Here is a 20,481-nt window from a genome sequence, read left to right on the forward strand (position 1 = left end):
GTTTTCTGCTTGTTAAACTAAAGCAAGCGTTCTTGAAACTCATTCAACGACTAAAGCCTCCACCAGGTGTTTACATTTTGATTTGTCTTTTTTTTTCAATTGCTATTTTTAATAAAAAATGCTGGGTTCTCTATTAATTTCTTGTAATACAGCTTCAATCGATTCGCAAAAAAGCATGGCAACACTGTGCCTTCAAAATTTTCAGAATTCCTAACCAAACTTTTATTCAGATATACAGGATGAAATCTGTCAGATTGCATGGCCAAGCATCGTTTTTTTAAAGTTGGAATACATTATACTCCAATTTTTTTTTAAATCAATTTTCAAAGTGTTGTCATGTTGGTATAAACCACTGGTTATTTGTAGAGTTATTTGATAGTTTATTAGATTGGCAACGTAAAATGTCAACTATATGTCAGTCATTTTGATGTAAAGACGCTTGCGCTATTGAAGGCACAATTACATTTAAATAAAAATACAAAGTTAAATGAGTTTCCGAAAACAAGGATCTAACACAACGAGAAAAATTGGCTATGATTAGATTACGTGAAGAAATGCAGACAGAAAAACCGACCATGCTAAATTGCAGTAAAGATGCACACATCATATTCGAGGTATTTTCTTTTAATATATGGGTTCGTCACTGCGAGGAACTGATTAGAGAGGACTGGAAAAAATTGATGGGAAATCTACTAACTGAGGACATTCCTCTTCCGCAGAATCATATTCGGAAGACGATTGGGGGTTAGATTCTGAAAATGAATAGGTAAACTGCTTATATAACCCATTAAATAAATTCCCATTTTCCTGTATATGTTAAGTTGCACTTTTTAGTGTGATTATCGTCTTTATTTCTTGTCTTTTGGTATAAAATTTGGTTACACCTGAAAATTTTCTGACATTTGAAAATTACTGATATAACCTCAAACCTGATCTAGGGAGATTTTACGATAGAGGTGTCCCGAAACGAAAGGTTTTAGGGTGGTGCAGCCTGGTCTTTGAGGGAATTTTGACATTGACAATTGATTTAAAAAAAAATGGACTATATAATATCCAATAAATGTATTGTGGGTTGCATTTTCAATTCCGTCGGACTCATTATTATCACTCGAGAAATACCCTCTGTATTCAAAATGGCAGTTCTTTTATATATACATATTGTTTTAAATGACTAATAAACCCTTTCAGACAATGATGTGACTTGAAAGAAAATGATTCGCTTATCTGGTAAACATTTTATCGGAAAATCCATTTTTATTAAATATTTATGGCAGCTTTCACGACTCTTTCAGCAACTGTTCTAAATTTAGCGTGTAAGTGTTATCCGTCACGAAGGACACAGCGAAGCAGCCGTGAAGAATTCGTAACTTGTTGATCTTCCACCAACTCGGACATAAACGGTGTCCGCTCTTGTTTATTGTGTTTGCGATTTGAAAGTTTTCTTGTAGTCTGCGAGACCCTGCGGAGTAATTGACCGGCGCATCCACCAAAATTGCACCGTTCCACAACTAGATTAAATTTTTTTGGGGTTGCCTCGTCACGCACTACCTCGCGAGAAAAATTCGAAAATAATTCCCGGCGCCGATCCCCTCCGGAATTAAATAATTTCTACTTCGAGCTCAACTTACTCCGTTTCCAATTTCATCAAATTCCTCACTTTGACACTTTTATCATAATTTTAATGAAATAATTCCCGTCCTGATGGAAGATGTGTTTTAGAGCGTGAGCCGTGCCAGTTCTGGCCGTTACTGCTGCGAAGCTACGAACAAAGAGGGAACTTCGACCAGCCCCCCTTTCCACTTGCGAGTCAAATTTCCACCGGTGTGTGCGGAGCGGAGCGGTCGAAAAGTCCTGGGAGCGGCTAAGGACGAGCCCCTCAAGGTGGAATGCAAGGTAAGAGGAAGCAACGCTTGTTGTTGTATTTAATTAACATCAACAGACTACTCTTCTTCGGCGGCATTCCGCGTAATTAACTCGGTTGACGAGATCTGCCGACGGTCTTTGTTCGGTGGGGACATTTTTCGCAAGTCCGGCCGGAGTCATGGAGGAATAATTACGGCGGCGGCGCCCATAAGTCAATTAGCCCCATTGAATGATATATTAAGCTCGTCGGCCAAACACGCTGCGAAACGAAACCGCAAACCGAAACGTTACCTATCAGTAGCTTATACCTACTGAACTAATGCAATAGCGCCACATGAAATTGGCATTGTTAAACCTTTAATCAAAATTAATGGTTAATGGGAATTGGGGTGCGGCGGATTAGCCAAAAATGTTCGCCGGTCGCCGTTTTTGCCAATTAAAGACGATTCTAAAGCGACCTGTTCCAGCTGAAAACGATCTCATTTCAGCGGTCTCCGTTAAGGTGGCTATAGAGAGACGCCAGTTTTCATAACTGTTCAGGAAAGAACATTGAAGCTCTTTACGACGAGGATTTCAATAACCATTCCAAAAAAATAACTAAAGGAAATTTGTGGTTTTAATGCAATCAACGAGTTATTCCAAAACGATTTTTTTAATCAGCTTAACTAATTTAATTCTGAAACGGATTTGCCACGATCTTTCTAATAACAATTTGCACCCTTCAGCGATTCTCAGTTCTACAAAAAAATGATCAATTAGTACTAGAGAACAAATGCATAGTCATTTAGTTTATCTATTCCTGTTTTATTTTACAAACGCCCATTTGTCTGTACATTTTTTTCGTGCAAATATAATGCATGTTATGACATGTAAAATGAAGTTAAGTTCACTTTCGGCGAAACGGTTGAATAGAGAACACGCGGATATAACGAAGCAATGGCTTTGTGCAAAGACGATTTTTCATAAAATTAAATTGGAAAATACCGCCTCCACATTTTTTAACACCTGGTGCAAGTTTGTCGTGCACGAAAGGTTGTTATATTCATCAAAAGAAATTGGCATAAGAGAAACGAAAAAAAAACGTGAATTTCTCGGTAATTTCGTAGATTGAAATTTTCGTAAAAACACATTGACAGAGAACTCCAACTGGGATTTGAATTAAAATAAAAGAATGGGCTTGGCTGGTACAGACGAAAGACGAGAAATAAATTCCGCTTCCGTTTGTTATATTCTTTTTTGACAACCAGTCAAGAAGGAACCAGGAGTGTTTTTAATTAAACTTTTATATTATATTTTTACTGGGATATTTACCATTTCCGAATTATTAATAAAATGTAAAGACATTTTAGGTTAAAGTGATATAAAATAATTATCTGAAAATAAATTAAATATTCGATTAATGTGTTTAATTATGTATTAAATTTTATTAACAAAAATTGTTTGGTGTTGGTGTTTTCACATTGTAACCTAATCCAAGTTTTTTCATACCCGGTCAGTATGTGTAATAAAAAACAAAATGAAAAGTAAAAACGTGATATACAGGGTGTCTCAAAATTCGCGAATTCCGAATCCAGAGCGTGGTAGGGAAGGACCCAGTGGAGCTCGAAAAATACTTAGAAAAAAAAATTCGCTCTTCCTGAAGAAGATATAAGCACTTTAATTTTTGATTTTTTTACTCCAAAGTAAAGCTATTCTTCAAAAAATTGTTTTACGTTATTATTTTCCACAATCATCTACACCATAATAACAATAAACACTGAACTTTCAGCCTGTATTTGAAGAGTGCACTTTCAGAGAAATGTCCCGATTTTTTTTTTTTTTTTTATTTCCATATTTGGACTACTGAAGTGATCCCCTACAACGCTCTGAATTCGGAATTCGCGAATTTTGAGAAAACTGTATGTTATATAACTATTTTTGTTTAAAAGAATATTTTGAAAATAGTGTCTTCTTAGTATCTAATTAATACAATGATTGTCGTCAATGTTTAAATCTTCTAATATAATTTTTACCCACCAAATAATAACCGATACCTGAATAACAAAATTAATGTTAAAAAATCAAGTTTATTTGAAACAGTGATAATGAAGGTAAAGATTGTTTTCATTAAACTTAATGTACTCTCCAAACTGAAACAACTACTAAAATGTAATATAATACTTTTTGTTTTTGTTTTTTTTTTTTAATTTTAATTTACTCAGTAAGTCCATTTACCGTTAGGTGTAGGACTGAAATGTAATATTGTATGTATTTGTATTTAATATAAAATATTCCATCTGAGTTTTTTTCCGTAAATGGATACTAATAACCCAATTCGGTTTTATTATTTATTTTTGTAATACTATTTACGCCCGGTTTTGTCGCTTCAAAGAATACTAAACTAAATACATTATTTCCAGTAATAATCCGAAATATAATTGGAATGGAATGAATATGAATATGTATAATTTACGCACCGCTACATTATGTGGCACACAATAAATATAGACAAAATTGTGTCAATTCATTTATAAGTCAGTGCTTTTTCGCTTTGTATTAAAATCATTCTACCAACCAGTGGTCAAAATAGTATCACCCGTACACATGAGAGGACAAACCAACAAAACAATTTTAATGAAGAGGACAATAGAAAATCACTTGTCGAAGTGAAAACTTCTTTGGGCGCACCACATCATTTTATTCCCGGGCAGTGAATTAGTTTCATGCGACACGCTAAAACCGTTCGCAACACGCTAAGAATCTCGGGAGTCGAGTTTAGCGGAGCGAGCGAGAAACCATAGATGAAAGAGAATAATAGCGAGAAACAATTAACTGTGCATCACTTGTCACTTCTAAATTTTCATTGTTCCGTGTGCAGAGCTGCAGGAGTAGCAACATATAAAAACGATAAAGACACGATAAATATTGTAAGTTCACAGATGTACTTACGTCATTCTCAATAATATGGCTTCAACAATTCATCTATTGGAAAAATTTGTGTAGCAAAATGTGAAGCGGAAAATGGAGAAATTATCATAATACAGGGTATCTAAAGTCCATCCAAAAATCAAAAAACCACCACCTGTTGCTTTAGGTTGGTAAAATTTAAAAAACCCTAGGTAGTTATTTTTTCTTGCAATGTTTGTAACTATAAATTATGACATTTGAATCAAAATGAAATTCAATTGCTTGGAATTTCGTTCAAATTGTATTATTATTGCTCAGTACGATTCAATTATTTATTAGTTTTTATTATTTTTGCTTAAACATTCCCAGAAAAACAAGACACTTAATAAAACTTAACCTCAAAATTACAATTCTCATCAAATTTTAAGTTTAATGAAAATGTCGTAACCTCAATTAAATTTCCCTCCAAATACATCTTCACAATCTTCACAATTTATATACGTCGTTTCTTTTTCATTATTATTTATTTGTTTTTTCAAAACAGTGAAATAATATATTGATCTGGACCTACGTGAAAATTGCTTCAGGGACAGTTTTACGTGGTCTTAGTGTAGCGAGTGAGAGCGGTCATCCATTTTAACTTGTTCCACGAGGGGAAATGAAAATTGGTCTACAAAGAAGCTGTTACATGTAGAAAACGCATTATTTTTAATCTTCGTCATTTATTAGTAATAATGGTTGCCTGAATATCTATCTATGAAAATACCTCATTTTTATGTGTTCTATGCAGCGAAATTCACCCACCTGAAGCGAACCCACAGCTACTGTTACATAATAATTAACGAAAAAAGAATAAGATTGTTCCTAATATGAAAAATATCTTCATAAATATGTAATATTGGGGAAGTGTGATATTCTATCTAAACATCGATGAACGAAATAACTCCGACAGAGATCTTAAAACTTGGTGAAGCTTCTAAATTTTGCAAGTAACAGGTTCGTGAATTTCTAAATTAAGCTTGATAATTTGAACGACCACCTCCCACATTCAGAAGATTTGGCATTTTTGCATTATCTCCATCAACATGTGTATTTCCAAAACTCAAAAAACATTCCAAAAGAAAGGAGTTTTCCCAAATAAAACCAAGAGGGACAACTTTTTAAAAAATCTGGACCTACTGTACGGCCGATGAACCAACTGTATAAAATTAAATGAATATTCAGGGCGTCACGAGTGATAATGAGCACCAACGGAATTGAAAATGCAACCCACAATACATTTGCAAATTAACGTGTACTTTTTCGATTTAAAAAAACATAAAACATAGTTAACTGTCCAGTCTCGTAAATTTTGACATAAACGTCATTCGCTTGATTAAATGAAATTGTGAAAAAACGAAAAGTTTTTGGGAAAATATTAACTGTGGGTTGCATTTTCGATTCCGCCGGGAAATACCCTGTATATTGGATAAATTTTCTGAGAAATTATGTAGTATAACTGTTTCTGTGTTAAACTAAGAACTTGCCAATATCCCAATTCACATATGTGTCGCGAGCAATAAATTTTGATCGTCAAGGTCATTCTTTGACGCAATCGAAAATGCTCCATTGTAAAACAGTCGTAAATATCATAACCTATCATCATGTTGTATGACATTAATTGTCATTTTTTTCTCAATTTTTTGACACTTTGTTGACGTGGGCATAATCAGGCAGGGAAATTTTTTAAATTTGTGACAATCTAACCAAATTTTGAAATGACATTGACGACCAAAATTTATTGCTCGCGACAGTACTTTGTTACAATTATATTTCTTATAACAATAAGCTCTTTACATTTTATACATGGTCGTATTTCCATTTTATTTATTCGTGAAACAAGACAAACTTTGCACAACAATTGACCGATTAATTATTAAATCCAAAAGAGATCCAGTGAAATACATAATATGATAATATGTAAATAAAAGAGCATTCATTGATAAACAATTTCTCATTTGTCAATCGACTTTTTGTACATCGCGAATAATAAATAAATACCAAGTACCAAATCGTTTTCTGTTGGCACGTTCTCCCAATTCCTCTACCGCAAATTGGATAAAAATTCTTTTGATTTTCCCGAACTGAACGAGTCATCATACACCTCGTATTCAGAAAAAGAAAATATATCATTGGACCTTCCAACGTTTACATGAACTGGTGGCATTTACTAAACGTTACACCGCCTGCCGTTCCTTTGCATTGTATCTTTCCAGCGCCTTGTTATTGGAGATTTGCTATGGAAGCTTTCAGTCGCGAATGTATGAAAATAATCTGTTATCGGTGAAAATGCTGTTGTCTAATAATTATAAACAAGTTTACCCCTCACAAATTTCGTATGGATCGTTTCTGCTCAATTTTCCGCTTGGCGTGTAAAACAAACAAACGAAATAAACGTCGAGACATTTCACCGGTTGCTTGTATCCGAAAACAGAAATGTTTTATATATCTTCGCAAGATAAGCAGCGAGAGTAAAACATTAGAGAATGCTTCCGTTTCCGGCGTATTTGTATAGTCGTTTGTGAAAAATCTAGCACGATCACGGGTTTACACAGCGTTCGCATGGTGATCCCGCCATTTCCGGCCTACAGTCACATCAATTCGATATGAAGTTCGGCTGTTTAAATTGTTAATGCGGTCCGGAACAGCCCGGAGGACACGCGATCGCTGCAAGAATTCCGGGTTCGGAGGAGCGCAGACCCGCCGCTGCATACTCCTCGATTTTTACGGAGGAATTTGTTTTATTAAATATTTTTTCCATCAATCGGATTATATCGAGAGCGACGAAGCTTGCTGTAACGAATCTAACTCGATTTTAGTGAGTCGACTTCAAAAATGGCGGCGATCGATGCAGGCACCGGCTTAATAAAAGATAAAAACTGTGACGCTTTGGGGATTAAGCGAAATGATTAAGTTTTGCAAAAGAACTCGAGGGGGACAAGAGGAGTGACAGAAGCGGCTTATCGGGACTGTGGAAGCACGTGTCCCGCTGTTGTGTTAAAAACTGTTGCGGAAATACCGACTTAATCTACCTGCATGGCGCGAGCTTTGCGATAAATTCAAAGAGGACGTGAACAGTGTATTGGAGCAAGAGTGGCATTGAGCGGACTTGAGGCCCTTTGGTACAGGATTCTTATCGTCATATAAAAGGAAAACATTGATCTATACAGAGGGGTCATGGATCAAAGGAGGTATTTGCTTTTATTCGCTTCTTCTCCGACAACATTTCGATTATAGTCTTATTTTAATTCGCTTAAAGACCAGACCGAAATGAACACGAAAAACTCCAGACAAATGATCCCAGACAAACTAATTAAATTACACGCCATCCTCGTGCATCCTAAGCCTGAAATACGACCCCAGTTTTATCATTTATTTAAATTTTATGAAAGCAACTTGATATTAACAGCTTTTATTTTACGCGGAATATACACAAATGGCGTTCTATTATGCAAAAGAGTTTGTTAAGAGCCACACTTTTAAAAATTATACTTCCATATGAAATTACAACGATCGCGCCTCTCCAATTTTTCCTTCTGACACAATTCTATAATTCCCGAGAAATACTAAACCAGTTTCAAACGAATAATTAAATCGAGGCGTTCCCTGCAAAACAATAAATTATCTCTTCGCTGTTTGCTTTGCGAAAATGGCAAGTTGACATATACTTGATTCAAAATGTTAATGTTTGACCCAATTTTTGCTAAATTAGCGACGTCGTAGGAAGGGAGCTATTATCTAATATTTCTTCAAAACCTACGCACAATGTAGAGCTTGATGACCGTCCGTCGACGCGCAAGAATAAAAGAAATTGATTGTCATGTTGTGGATGAAAGATTGATGAATGTCCAGCGGTCGTGATACTCGTGTCCACAAAAAATTCCCTTTTGTTGGCAACGATTGTGGTCAACTGGTCATTAAAAAACAAAAATTCTTTCAACACAAAAATAATCATCCGTTTTATAACTTCACTAGACAAGAGCTGCATCACGAGAGAGTTCTTCCAGGCTCTGGAGCATTTTCTGTATGGTTGCCAAGAAATTTATATAAGAAGCGTGTGCCACTTTACCATCTACGGCAGATAACAAAACTATCACCTCGTTTCTTCTGTCACAAGTTTACAAGAAGTTACTTTGAGTCTAGTCGGGAGAAAACCATTTCTCGAGTGTGTATTGTTGGTTGCATAAGTACGAAAAGAATCTTTAATTTCCTTTGACGTTTGTCAAGTTATTATCTTCGCAAAGAAAGGACCACGATAAAATACAGCACCCCTTACGTGTAAGCGGTTGAACTGAAAGCGTTACTCGTGATTCGATAAATCTGGGACATTTTCCTCAGGTCTTTGGCATTACCGAAACTTGGAAATCTGATCTAGAAATAAAACTAATGTGAGTTGGGGATTTAGTTCTAAATCTGGGACAAACAGCGCTAATAAAAGTAAGAATAGTTGTAAATAGAGCAATCTTCTCTAAATTCAGTCGCTATATCCCAACCGGTCGTAACTCGTAGACATGATGGTAATTTATGTTGGGCGGGATGCACGTTTTATAATTTCATTACACTAAGAACACTAAGAAACTTGTCCAGTTCTCGATGTTTGATTTATTTATTTTAGTTTTCTGCAGATTTTCTCGGTGGCGGACCAATGAACCGCAAGACATATCGTTTTATTACGTTGCGCGCAAGAGACCATCTTTTGTGCAGAATGCGGTAACATTACGGTAGAAATTTATCAAAGATTCCTCCATCCATTTTAAAATTTGCCGTAGTCTGTGACCTCTTTAACCGCCTTCAATATCGACACTACTCTGAGGAATTGGATGTACACGAGCCTTAGCAACGCCATCGAACTCCCACGATTGTCCCAACTTTTGCAAGTACTTCGCACCGGAAATTAAATATATAGTCCATTTTTTAATTATAGTCCGATGTATCAATTAAAAAGCAGAACAACTGTCATATTGCTATCTCTTTTCAACATAATGTAAACAAACTATTGAATTCTTGTACGTATTGTATTAAGCGTGTCCCACTATGCATTTCGCTTTAGCATGTGCGATTAGAGCAAGACGCGAATTGTACGTTTATTCCACTAGCGACGTCAAATTTTTAGGTTACGTTTTAACCACGTTATTTGGGATAATTTTGTTTAATTTTGCTTGAAATGTCCTCCGTATGATGCCAACGAAAAGCATGTGGACGGATCCTTTTACAGAATTTGTAAATTGCAAAAACAATATTGGAATTGCGCGGAAACTTGCAAGACTGGAAGTTAACAGGTAAGGGGGTAAACTAATTCATAGAGGTTGTTTTGTGTTCATGGCGTTGCCGAAACAAAATCTAGGAAGAAAGAAAGACAGTCTAAACGTGGTTGTTTAGTGCTGTTTTCAACAATTTTTAATATATCTGACCTATTAAGTTCATATGTAAATACCTAGTTATCAAAAGCATTCTGAAGGGAGCGGTTTTTTGAAAGATAAAATTAAAACGGAGGAATGAATTTGCAGAAATACCAAGAAAGCACGAAAGAACACAATATCTGTCTCATGTTGCCTAAATAAATTTTCAAATATTGGTAGAACCATGCACTGCTGTCAAATGTCGAAAACAGACGCAGGTCATGTCGACTTCTTGATTCGGACTAAGCTCATCGGACTATAATAAAAAAATGGACTATACACGACGACAACGTATGTGTTAGATCGCTTAACTTAATTTTCCAGTGGAGTTGCGAGTTATGAAACCGGAGAGTTTTTCCTTGGGAAGCCGAAGAAAATTTATAATTCATGCCGGTCCCCAATTACAGGTTACACGAGGGAGCAGGGAGCAATGATTGCTTTGGCAAGTTATATTTTACGTTTTGTGGGTCGCGGTGTGCCAGTCCGGATCTGCTCCGTCGTTTTCGGCGGCGGCCCCATTCCACCGCCGCACGGACACCACTTATCGATTCGAGAACTCCGCTTTTCTCTCCGGAGTTTTCTTAAACTTTTCCACAATATAAACTACCACAATGGCATGGACGGAAATTCTAAAGGATGTCGTGAATTTGTCTGGAATTGCCAAGCGGCCGGTGTTAGTTACCTCGACGGCTCGAAACTTAGCAGACGCTTTCGTTTCGGTGATAAATCGGAACAGGACCGAGCTTTAGCAACCCTTTTCCAGGAATATTTCATTACGAGCCGTCTTTATTCGCTGCAATGGGAGTATTAAGGAAGGCGCGGAGCGGTAAAGCGAATCCGAAGGCTTTTTACTTCTGAATGTGATCGAAGAATTACCAAAGCTCAAAGTTCGAGCAGGAAATTTTCCAAAATTATTATAATAAAACATTTTTTTTTAATTCTATAAATTATATCCATCCCACTTATTTTTAATTAAGTACCTAATATATTAACTGGAAACACAAAATCATCAGTCAGCTGCAAGAACAATTTTGCAACAGAATAAATTATGTGGGTGGTTTTTTAAGTTATCTAAAAAAAAACTGCTTCTTAAAAAGATCAAAATACATTATATAAATCGCTCTTTATCGTAAAAACAGTTGCACCGATTTATATTCAACAGAAGAAGGAATGGGAACAAGATAATATTCAATTTTTCAATCTTTTTGAAACAAAATAACAATTGTCAAATAACAGTTTTCTTTGTGAATAATACAGCAAAACACGTGGTTTATATTAGGCAAAAAGAAAGGCATAATAAAATTTAAGTTATTATACGGGGTGTTTTAAATGCTAATACAAAAAAAAAGACTGGTAATAGGTGAGGATAAGTAGAACTCATACACAAAAAAATTATCCAATAAAACTCTTTTCATTTTCAAGATAAAAATAAATTAAATTTTGGTTACTGAATTAAACGTAATTGGGGTTGTGAAGCAACAATAATAATTTTGTGGTATTTTTGTTCATAGCATTGTAGGGTTGCTATGGTTTAACTTATTGTTTACTATTGTTGTGTCTGTGGCGTAGAATGTGCATGGACAGGGTTAGTTTATCCCTACTGTTTTAGATTTTTAAAAAATGGACTCTTTAGAATCTCCAGATGACCCAGTTTTTTTTGTATTGGCATTTATGTATAATATACAGAGTGTCGCAAAATTAACGTATTCCAAGTCGGGGGTCTTGTAGGGAAAAATCTCAGGAATCTCGAAAAAATAGATTGAAATACGAGGGCAGTGAGGATTTTAAGGCCTCGAGGGCAATTAGAAAAGTCCAATTTGCACAGAAACGAGTTGCATACAAACTTTTATTGTTTGAAACGACGCCCCAAAGCTTCCAAATCTATTTAAAATGATTTCGCATTTCCTTTTGACAGTTTTGACAAATTTTTCGAGAAATGTCACTTTGAATGTGCTGTCTAGGGCAACGGTTGGTTATCTGCTATGTATTTTTTACTTTAGAGCAGTTAGGAGGCAGTTTACAAAGGAGAAAAATGAGAATTTATGAAAGGTGAAAGCAATAAAATATAAATGAAAAGACATTTCTTGAAAAAACAGCTTTATCTCGAAAAAATAAAAGTTTTATTTTTCCAATTTTTATTCAAAAGGGAAGTACAACATAGCTAGAATATTAATCAGGTACTTCTGAACAAATATTGGTAACTTTGGACTACTTTGTCTAAAAATTTTGGTGTTGCCAGTGCAGACAGTAAGATGAAAAATTTTGTTAAGATATGAAAGAAATAAAAATAAAATACCTAGTAACTCCCATGAAACATAAATATGATGGGCGATGGCGGATTCCCATTGGAATTTAAAAGTGGGCGTGGGTAAAGACAGTCGAAAAAGTGGCCTTGAAACGCCCATTTTAATAAGAGAGACATGGTTAAATATTTACACAACATTCACTCATAAAATTTTGCTTTTTTGTCTAGTTGTTTGGAAGCCTGACGAGGTAGGAAAAAAGACATTCTCTGAGGAGCTTTAAAATATTCTATTAAAACGTAGATCATTTAAAACTCATTCGCAAAGTGCAATTATTCCGAGAAATGTCAGTGAATTACAAATTAACATTTTGGGGTTATTCGCTTAAGAAGATTTTAAGTTTTTAACTTCCCTCTAGTTTGATTTCTTCCATACTTTTAAGAATTGCCTTTTTCACCCAATCACATTCTGCATTGCTATTCGATATTCCTAGAATTGTCTGTTAAGATTTTACCAGCAATAATTTAATATGTACACATGCGGCCACCCAAAAGTGCACGATAGCTGGCGCAGAGTACTCAATTTTTCCCTAGATTAAAACGGGACCTGTTCAGTGGCGTTTGTGATTAAAGCATTTTTTTATGACAAATGTATGCTTTGTTTAAAAAAATCAAGATTCTAAAGTTAGTCTTGAAGAAATATAATACCTATGGGAAAAAAAATCGTGCACTTTTGGGTGGCCGCGTGTGTACATATTACTAATAAATAATAATTTTTGTTCAATAAGTACGCGTAAACAAAATTGTATCACAAATACTTAACAAATTGTCTTGGGGCAACCGCCTCAAATTAATAAACTTGGGAAATTTAACAGGTAATGATTAGGTACACTGTCCTGGAATATTATTACTAAACCCATTATAATGAAATTTAGCGACCTGACCCATTAAATTAACCCTGTCAAATGCTGACAGACCTGCCTAGTAAACCCACTCTTGAAGTTGTCGAAGCTGTTTGAATATTATCGATAACAGAACAGAGAACTTAATACCGAGCGATCATTTAAAAAATAAATCGAGTTTGCTTTGGAGCCTATGCTATAGCATGGGTTGCCATAGGTAACACGCCGACTCGTTTTATTTTTTAATTGATCGCACCGTATTATTTATAAAAAATTTAATTACAAATTAAACGTGCAATATGAGGCAAATCGGAAATTGACAGAATTTGTAGAATTCTTGGTAAAAATTAATGTTATTTCGAATTAGAATAATTCATCCATGAAATGTCATATTTGTTAAATCGCACTTTCAGTTAGTTATCTATTATTTAGTTATTTACTATTTGTTAATTTACAATCATTGGCTTTTATTAAATAAAATGTTTCAAAATTAGAAATGTTTCTCTCCGTGAAGGTAGATATGTATATCGGGCGTTCAAATGAAATGCTGGGTTGGGAAGGTGTTGAAACCATAACTTGTTTTGCTTTTTTAAAGTGTAAATTGACAGCTGTAACTAGAGCATGTTGCAAGCTAACCTTAAATTTATCAACAAGAACTCTTTCTGTTTTTTTTTCTTTCTTTACAATGTTTTAAGTACATTAAAAATAGAATAACTACGACTCCTATTCTCGAAACAAATATCTAAATGTCATTCGTGTCAAACGGCGGGAAATTCAAACTTTACACTGTTCCAAATGGTTTACTTTTTTTAACGCCTACTCAGCCCAGGTTTTCATTTGAACGCATGATATCTAATAATATTAAAATTTCAAACTAATGAATATTTACTCCATGTTAAAACTTCCAGTTTTTTATCAAAATGTTCATTGTTACCTACCGAAAAGGGCAAGTTTTGTCAATAATCGCCATTTTGTCAAATAAGTTTCACCCAGGAAATCTAATGTAATCATTGGAAAAATTACGTCTTCAATACAATCGTAGCCCTCAAGCAACAAGATGGCAAGAACTTATTAAAATTATTAAAATACAATTTATCCACTGCAAGAATATACATTTTATTTAATGGAATACACTCTAAATAACACATCAAATGATATGGCACCCATTCAAAAATTATCAGAATCAATGAATCAATAAATTACTTATCGTAAAAGAAATTTTCAAATCTCAACTTTAAAAGTGAATTTCTTTATTACGGATGGAAGTGTTTCTTTTCCTTATTCCATTTTAGAACATCAAAATACAGTTCTTTTCTTTCATTTTGTTGCAATAAAACAAATAAAATGTTAAAATACCAAAGAATAGAATTAATAGAAATGACAAATTTAAAATATCCCGGCGCGTCCACCATTTTAAATAAAATATACAGCGTGTCTCAGCTAATATCTCGGTTATTTTCCAACGGATTTTTGTGAAATTTAAAATCCAGATATTTTAGACGGTGAATAGTAAAACCCCATTAATGCAATAACCCAAGTCTTAAAAATGTAATTTTAAATGTCTTTTTAAAATGTTGAATCACTCAAGATTTACATCAAAAAATTTATCGTCAATAAAAAATGCTGCAAGGAGAAATTCGTCCTTGAAAGAAGAAAAAAAAAACTGTGTCAATCGTGGCTGCAGATGCAAAAAGGTAAACGCGTATGAAGCAAACGCGCAATATCGCCGAATTTTGGTCACCTTTCTTCGCACAAACGCATTGACATATTTGACGTTTATCTTTGTAACCTTACAAATACTTACAGAGTTAAAGACAAAATTTATATTAAATTTTTAACAACAAAATCTAATCTTTTCGTTGAATCAGACGAGTGATTTAGTTAATTGTTTGTGTAGACACCTATTTTTTAATGTTTAACTTGAGGTAATTCTATTATTACTAGTTGAACCTTTACCGTCTAAAATGTCTGTATTTTAAATTTTATAAAAATCCGTTAGCAAATAACCGAAATATTAGGGTCGAAAATCTTAGCTGAGACACACTGTATTTCTTTCCAATATTTTTCAAACACGTAGCTTTCTTTCAAGTCATAAATTACAGTTTTTTCAGTAGGTTGTTTACACTAAGAAAATGCAAAAAAATGTATTCTTTAATACTTATAAGTGCGTACAAGTTATTAAAAATTATTTATTCATATAAATACAATTTCTATATTTTCAGATGTTACAACACATTTTATAAAGAAAATTATTCCATAGTTCTTTGCAAATAACTAAATTTTTTATGCTGGCAAGACCCTTCCTCTGTCCCCATAAAGTGAAAAGAGACAGAGATTGTACACCTTGAACCGTAAGCGTCAACTGACAAAAGTGTACCTACCCCTTTTTGCTCCCGTCGACCGCTGCGAGCTGTTGTTTTTCCCTCCCCCTTTTTGTGACATCAATTTAATGGAACCGTGGAATATTAACGAGGCTTGAAGGACAGATTCAATCCGGGGACGTTTCTGCTTAATTGCACGAGAATTGGACGTTTCTTCGGCTGTTATGCATAAAGACGTCTCAGCCCGTGACCCACCATCATCGATCTGTTGCGGTTGTTAGCATAACAGGTGGGGGTGATAATCACGTCACATCCCAGGACGCAGCGGAAGAATGCAAGGGAGAGGACATGGGGTTGATCGCAGGAAATGAAATGCCACACAGGAGTGACGCGACACCACCCAGCCGTAAAGTTCAAAAGATATGTTTGTTTCCATCCCTCCCACACTAAATTATCGACACAAAAGTTTCCGCATTGTTTTGAAAATTACCCGACTCGTAAACAAAAATTGTTATCCTTTTTGATTCCAGAACTCCATCGTCCCGTCTTCATTTTTCCTGCGGGAGTACAATGGGGATTAAACCGCACCTTGCTCGACGACGCAGTGGGGGTGATTTCTCTAAACATGCTGATATTAAACTTGATAAATGGCGAGTGTCACATTTAAAAATGGTAAAGCATTCCGTGTTGTGCCGTCTTCAGATAAAAGCCTCTAAAGCGGGGAATTAAATTAAAAAACAAAACACAAAGGATAAGCCGAAGTAAGTGATGTTATTTTTTGAATAACCACCCGACGTTGTCACCGCAAAAAGTGACAAATTTTCCAAAGCTCCCGAATAATTAATTTATTATACGCACGGCACGAGTTTATAAAGTTGTCGTCGCTCGACTTCTAAGCACCATAATTCAAGATCTTCCTAATCATTTTCTCTCGGGTCGTCCTCTTTCACTTCTGTCCGTTTAAAGCTATTATCACATTCGTTTAACCCACCCCGCATCATCCATCCCTCGCACATGAGAACGTCGCATTAGGCTCAAGTAACGGCAGCGGTTCCGGAATTAACCATCGAGGATAATTCGACGGTTTTTCCAAGACCAAGATCGACTGCACCTACGAATAACTCACCATTGTCTAGTGAATTATTGTGCAATTATGCGAAATTACATCTAGTTTCAATTTAATCCGGAGAATTGCTTGGAGTATGCCACATCTTCCATTGTTATGGCACAATCTGATTATTCCCCGCCAGATAGTCATGACGCTGTCACACACAGTTTTCCATATAATAGAGTCGACGTGCCATACAATGGATGAGACTGAATGCACGCGAACCCACCAATTTATTTACAAAAACTAGAATTAGTTGCCGTACTGTATCAAACTGTGGCGCGCAAAAACCTGCGGTGAGCCGTTAATTCTTGGAAGCGGCACATCATCAGCAAGAGCAAATCTCCCGCACAAGTTTTTTGAAATGAAAACTTCTTTAGGCGCACTACATACATTTTATTCCCGGGCAGTGAATTAGTTTCATGCGACACGGTAAAATCGTACGCAGCACAAGCGAAAATCGTTCGCAGATCAGCGCAGCGCAGAACGACACGGTAAGCTAAAATCGTGGGAGTCGAGATTTTTTGCGGAGCGCGCGAAAAACAATCAACTGTGCGTCACTTGTCACTTTTCAATTTTCAGTGATAATTGTGTTGTGACCTGACAGACCTCAGTGTCATTGCCATCTAGAACACAAAGCCTTAAGGCAGCAATTGTTTTTGATCGTGACGTCACAGTAAAGGCTTCATCGAAAAACGCATTAAGGATGAACTGGAGTAACATTGAAAAATGGCGAAATTTGCTTAAAATTGGTACAATAGTCCTTTCATCCATTCTAAAGTACTGTGTCAAATTTAAAAAAATTTGGTCGAGGAATTTTAAAGTTATTACCTTTTAAAGTTTCGGGATATTTTACACGTGTTCTTATGAGAAATGGAGCAATGGTCGCATAAAAATTGATAAAAAACATATTTCAAAAAGGCCAATTTTTCTTAAATTTTTCACACATAAAGTATCGATATCGTAGAATTTTCTAATGAATTTACAAAAAAAGTTGGTCGAGGATTTTCCTTGTAATCGCTAATTACATGTGGAAAAACACGGTTTTTGAGGTTATGTATCTGTTTTAATTTCAATAAAAGTGAACAAAATGCATATAATTGACGTCGGTATGCAACATTACACTCATATCGCACGTTTTACTGCAGTTACGTTAAGAACTTTAACAGAAATCAATGAAAATTGAAATTCAGTGTGCTTTTGTTTACTTTCACGTACAGTCTTAGTCAAAAGATTGTAAAATCACATGTAAGTAATTATCTAAATATCAAGAAAATAAACACAAAATTTACTTGCAACTCATTACAATTCGTTTCCAAAAATTAAAAACTATTTTTTCAAATATTGATTTCTCGTAATAAACGTTTCATAGCATTGTAAGAATTCCGCAACTTTTTGCTGAGATTGTTACTCCAGTTCATCCTTAAACCTCCAGAATTGAATAAAAACAGTAAAATTTTTGGTTACCACTCTTTTTTTTTTGTAGAACGATGTGTTTAGGCTTTAGAATTACTGCCTCGTGGAGTAAAATGTCATTAATGACGCGAAAATTGTCATTTACAAGTGAGGTTAAGTTTGTCTATTTATTGTTTTTGCGTAATTCTTACTTTGTGAATCATTTAAATAACACCAAATCGCAACAAATGCTTCTTACATCTTCATTATATGTGTAGCAAATATTTTTTCAACTAAATTGTACTTACAACGACTTGTAATCACGAAAACGTTGATAGGGTATAAAAATACTTCCCAGGATTCAACGTCTCTTGCGACGTTCGATGAACAGTAAATACCCTGGTATCAACTGACACTATTATATACACTTGCGACCAAGCTTATGCTTATCTCACAATTTTCCATAAGAATGATTAAAACACCGTATTTGATACTTTCTGAAAATGCAAACAAATGTCAAATTTTGACGTTTGGCCTTCCTCGTGACGTCACACGCTGTCTGGCTTAAGGCCTGGAGTTCGAGGTGGTAATGTCAGTGCAGAGCTGCAGGAGTAACTGTATATATATACAGGATATTTCACGAGTGTTAATAAGCCTGACGTAATTTAAAATGCAACCCACACTATATTTCCGAAAAAAGCTGGCTACTGACATTAAAATGTCCGGCTTTTTTTGAAAATGTATTGTGGGCTGAATTTATTATTCCGTCAGGCTCATTATCACTCGTGAAATGCTTTGTATAGTTTTATATAATATAAACGATAAAGACACGACAAATATTGTAAGTTTACAGATGAATGTAGGATTTAATACGTAATTCTCAATTATATGGCTTCAACAATTCTCAATTTATCTATTGGAAAAATTGGTGTAGCAAAATGTGAAGAGGAAAATGGACAAATTATCATAATACAGGGTATTGCTATGAAAACTTGTGCTGTGTTCAATATCATCGTCAAGAAAATAAAACTTAAACATCCAAACCTAACCTCACAAATTTTGCCAGAGTGTACCTCTAAAAGCGGACATATTTGCAGTTTCTATTGAAAAATACAGATTTTTGACATTAATTATTTATGCCTTGCTCCTTATTCCTCCAAGTACTATTATCCATAATGATATATTTTTTTTATAGAATAAGAATAGGAACATATTACTTAAAATCAGTAACATAGAAGTTTTCACTTCTGTCGTGCGGTCTTAAGCACACACTCTTTTTTTACATTACAGTCGTATCTTCGTGTTTTACAACTTACAGAGAGGAACAGTTTCTGGTGTATTGTTTTCTACGCATCTCCTAGCACGTACTGAAACGAGCAACTTTCATAAATGTTTGACGTTTTATAACTTTCCGTACATTTTATCACAAGCGTGTCTTAAAATATTCAGTATTAATCAGCTTAGGTGAACTGTGTTGACTGTTGCCAACACCAGCATCAGCTTTAAAATATACGAAGTGTTGTTTTATACATCCAGGACGAAGGGCCTTCGGATATAAAAAATATCCGGTGCAGCCGACCGTTCAGATGAACAAAAATATGTTAAATAAAAAATGTGCATGTGATGGTGTTTGTACTTGGAACAATAAGCGATTAATGGTGGATTAATTAGACTGTTTCGTGAACGCCACAAAAATATGTATTTGTTTGTTGCTGAATTGCCACAACGGAAAATATTTATTTTACGGATATTTTCATTACATTCTCTTCGTCTGACAACGCTATTAACATATTAAACCACCATCACGCATTTTAATCGGACGCACGCACGATTGGCCTTCACGTGGAGATAATTCCCGAAAAGGACGCTCCAGGCGGTTAATTTGATTTGACCGAGGACCAAACAACAAACTTACGTCAGGATCGCTACGTTGATTTTACACTTATGTACGTCATAGTTCGGTATTCCCGATAAATTTGCTTCTGGAAGCGGCGTTCGATCGGGTCCGGTGAAGAATTTAAATTAGATTCCTTCAGGTCCATTCCAAAACTCGAACTAATTTAAGATCGCTATCAGTTATTCGTCCGGAGGAATTCGTGTACCTGCCTTTGATACAGTCGAATAATATTGTTAAATTCAAGAGGCAACAAAGAAATTGATTCTCGTTAAAGTTATTTAATGGTGTGTAAGTTTATTAAATGGCGTGCTTTCAGGATTCAGCGCGTTCGTTAGCACAGAACAGTGAGCTTCAGTTTCATGTAAGAGATATTTACAACAAATCTGAAATTGCAAAAAGACGTAAATGAAGTGTGCTTTGTAGGTTTAA

The 20,481-nt window shown here is 35.1% G+C and overlaps 1 protein-coding gene across 3 annotated transcripts in view; it reads left to right on the forward strand.

Moving 5' to 3' along the window:
• Window positions 1-20,481, forward strand: part of LOC138123104 (nephrin-like) — a 226,327-nt gene that overhangs the window by 190,793 nt on the left and 15,053 nt on the right. For all 3 annotated transcript variants that reach the window (XM_069037632.1, XM_069037633.1, XM_069037634.1), the window contains one exon: window positions 1,720-1,893. In XM_069037632.1, the coding sequence (XP_068893733.1) occupies window positions 1,720-1,893 (174 nt within the window). The remainder of the gene's footprint in view (window positions 1-1,719; window positions 1,894-20,481) is intronic.

Source organism: Tenebrio molitor, chromosome 2 (genome assembly GCF_963966145.1).
Source record: "Tenebrio molitor chromosome 2, icTenMoli1.1, whole genome shotgun sequence".
Lineage (NCBI taxonomy): Eukaryota > Metazoa > Arthropoda > Insecta > Coleoptera > Tenebrionidae > Tenebrio > Tenebrio molitor.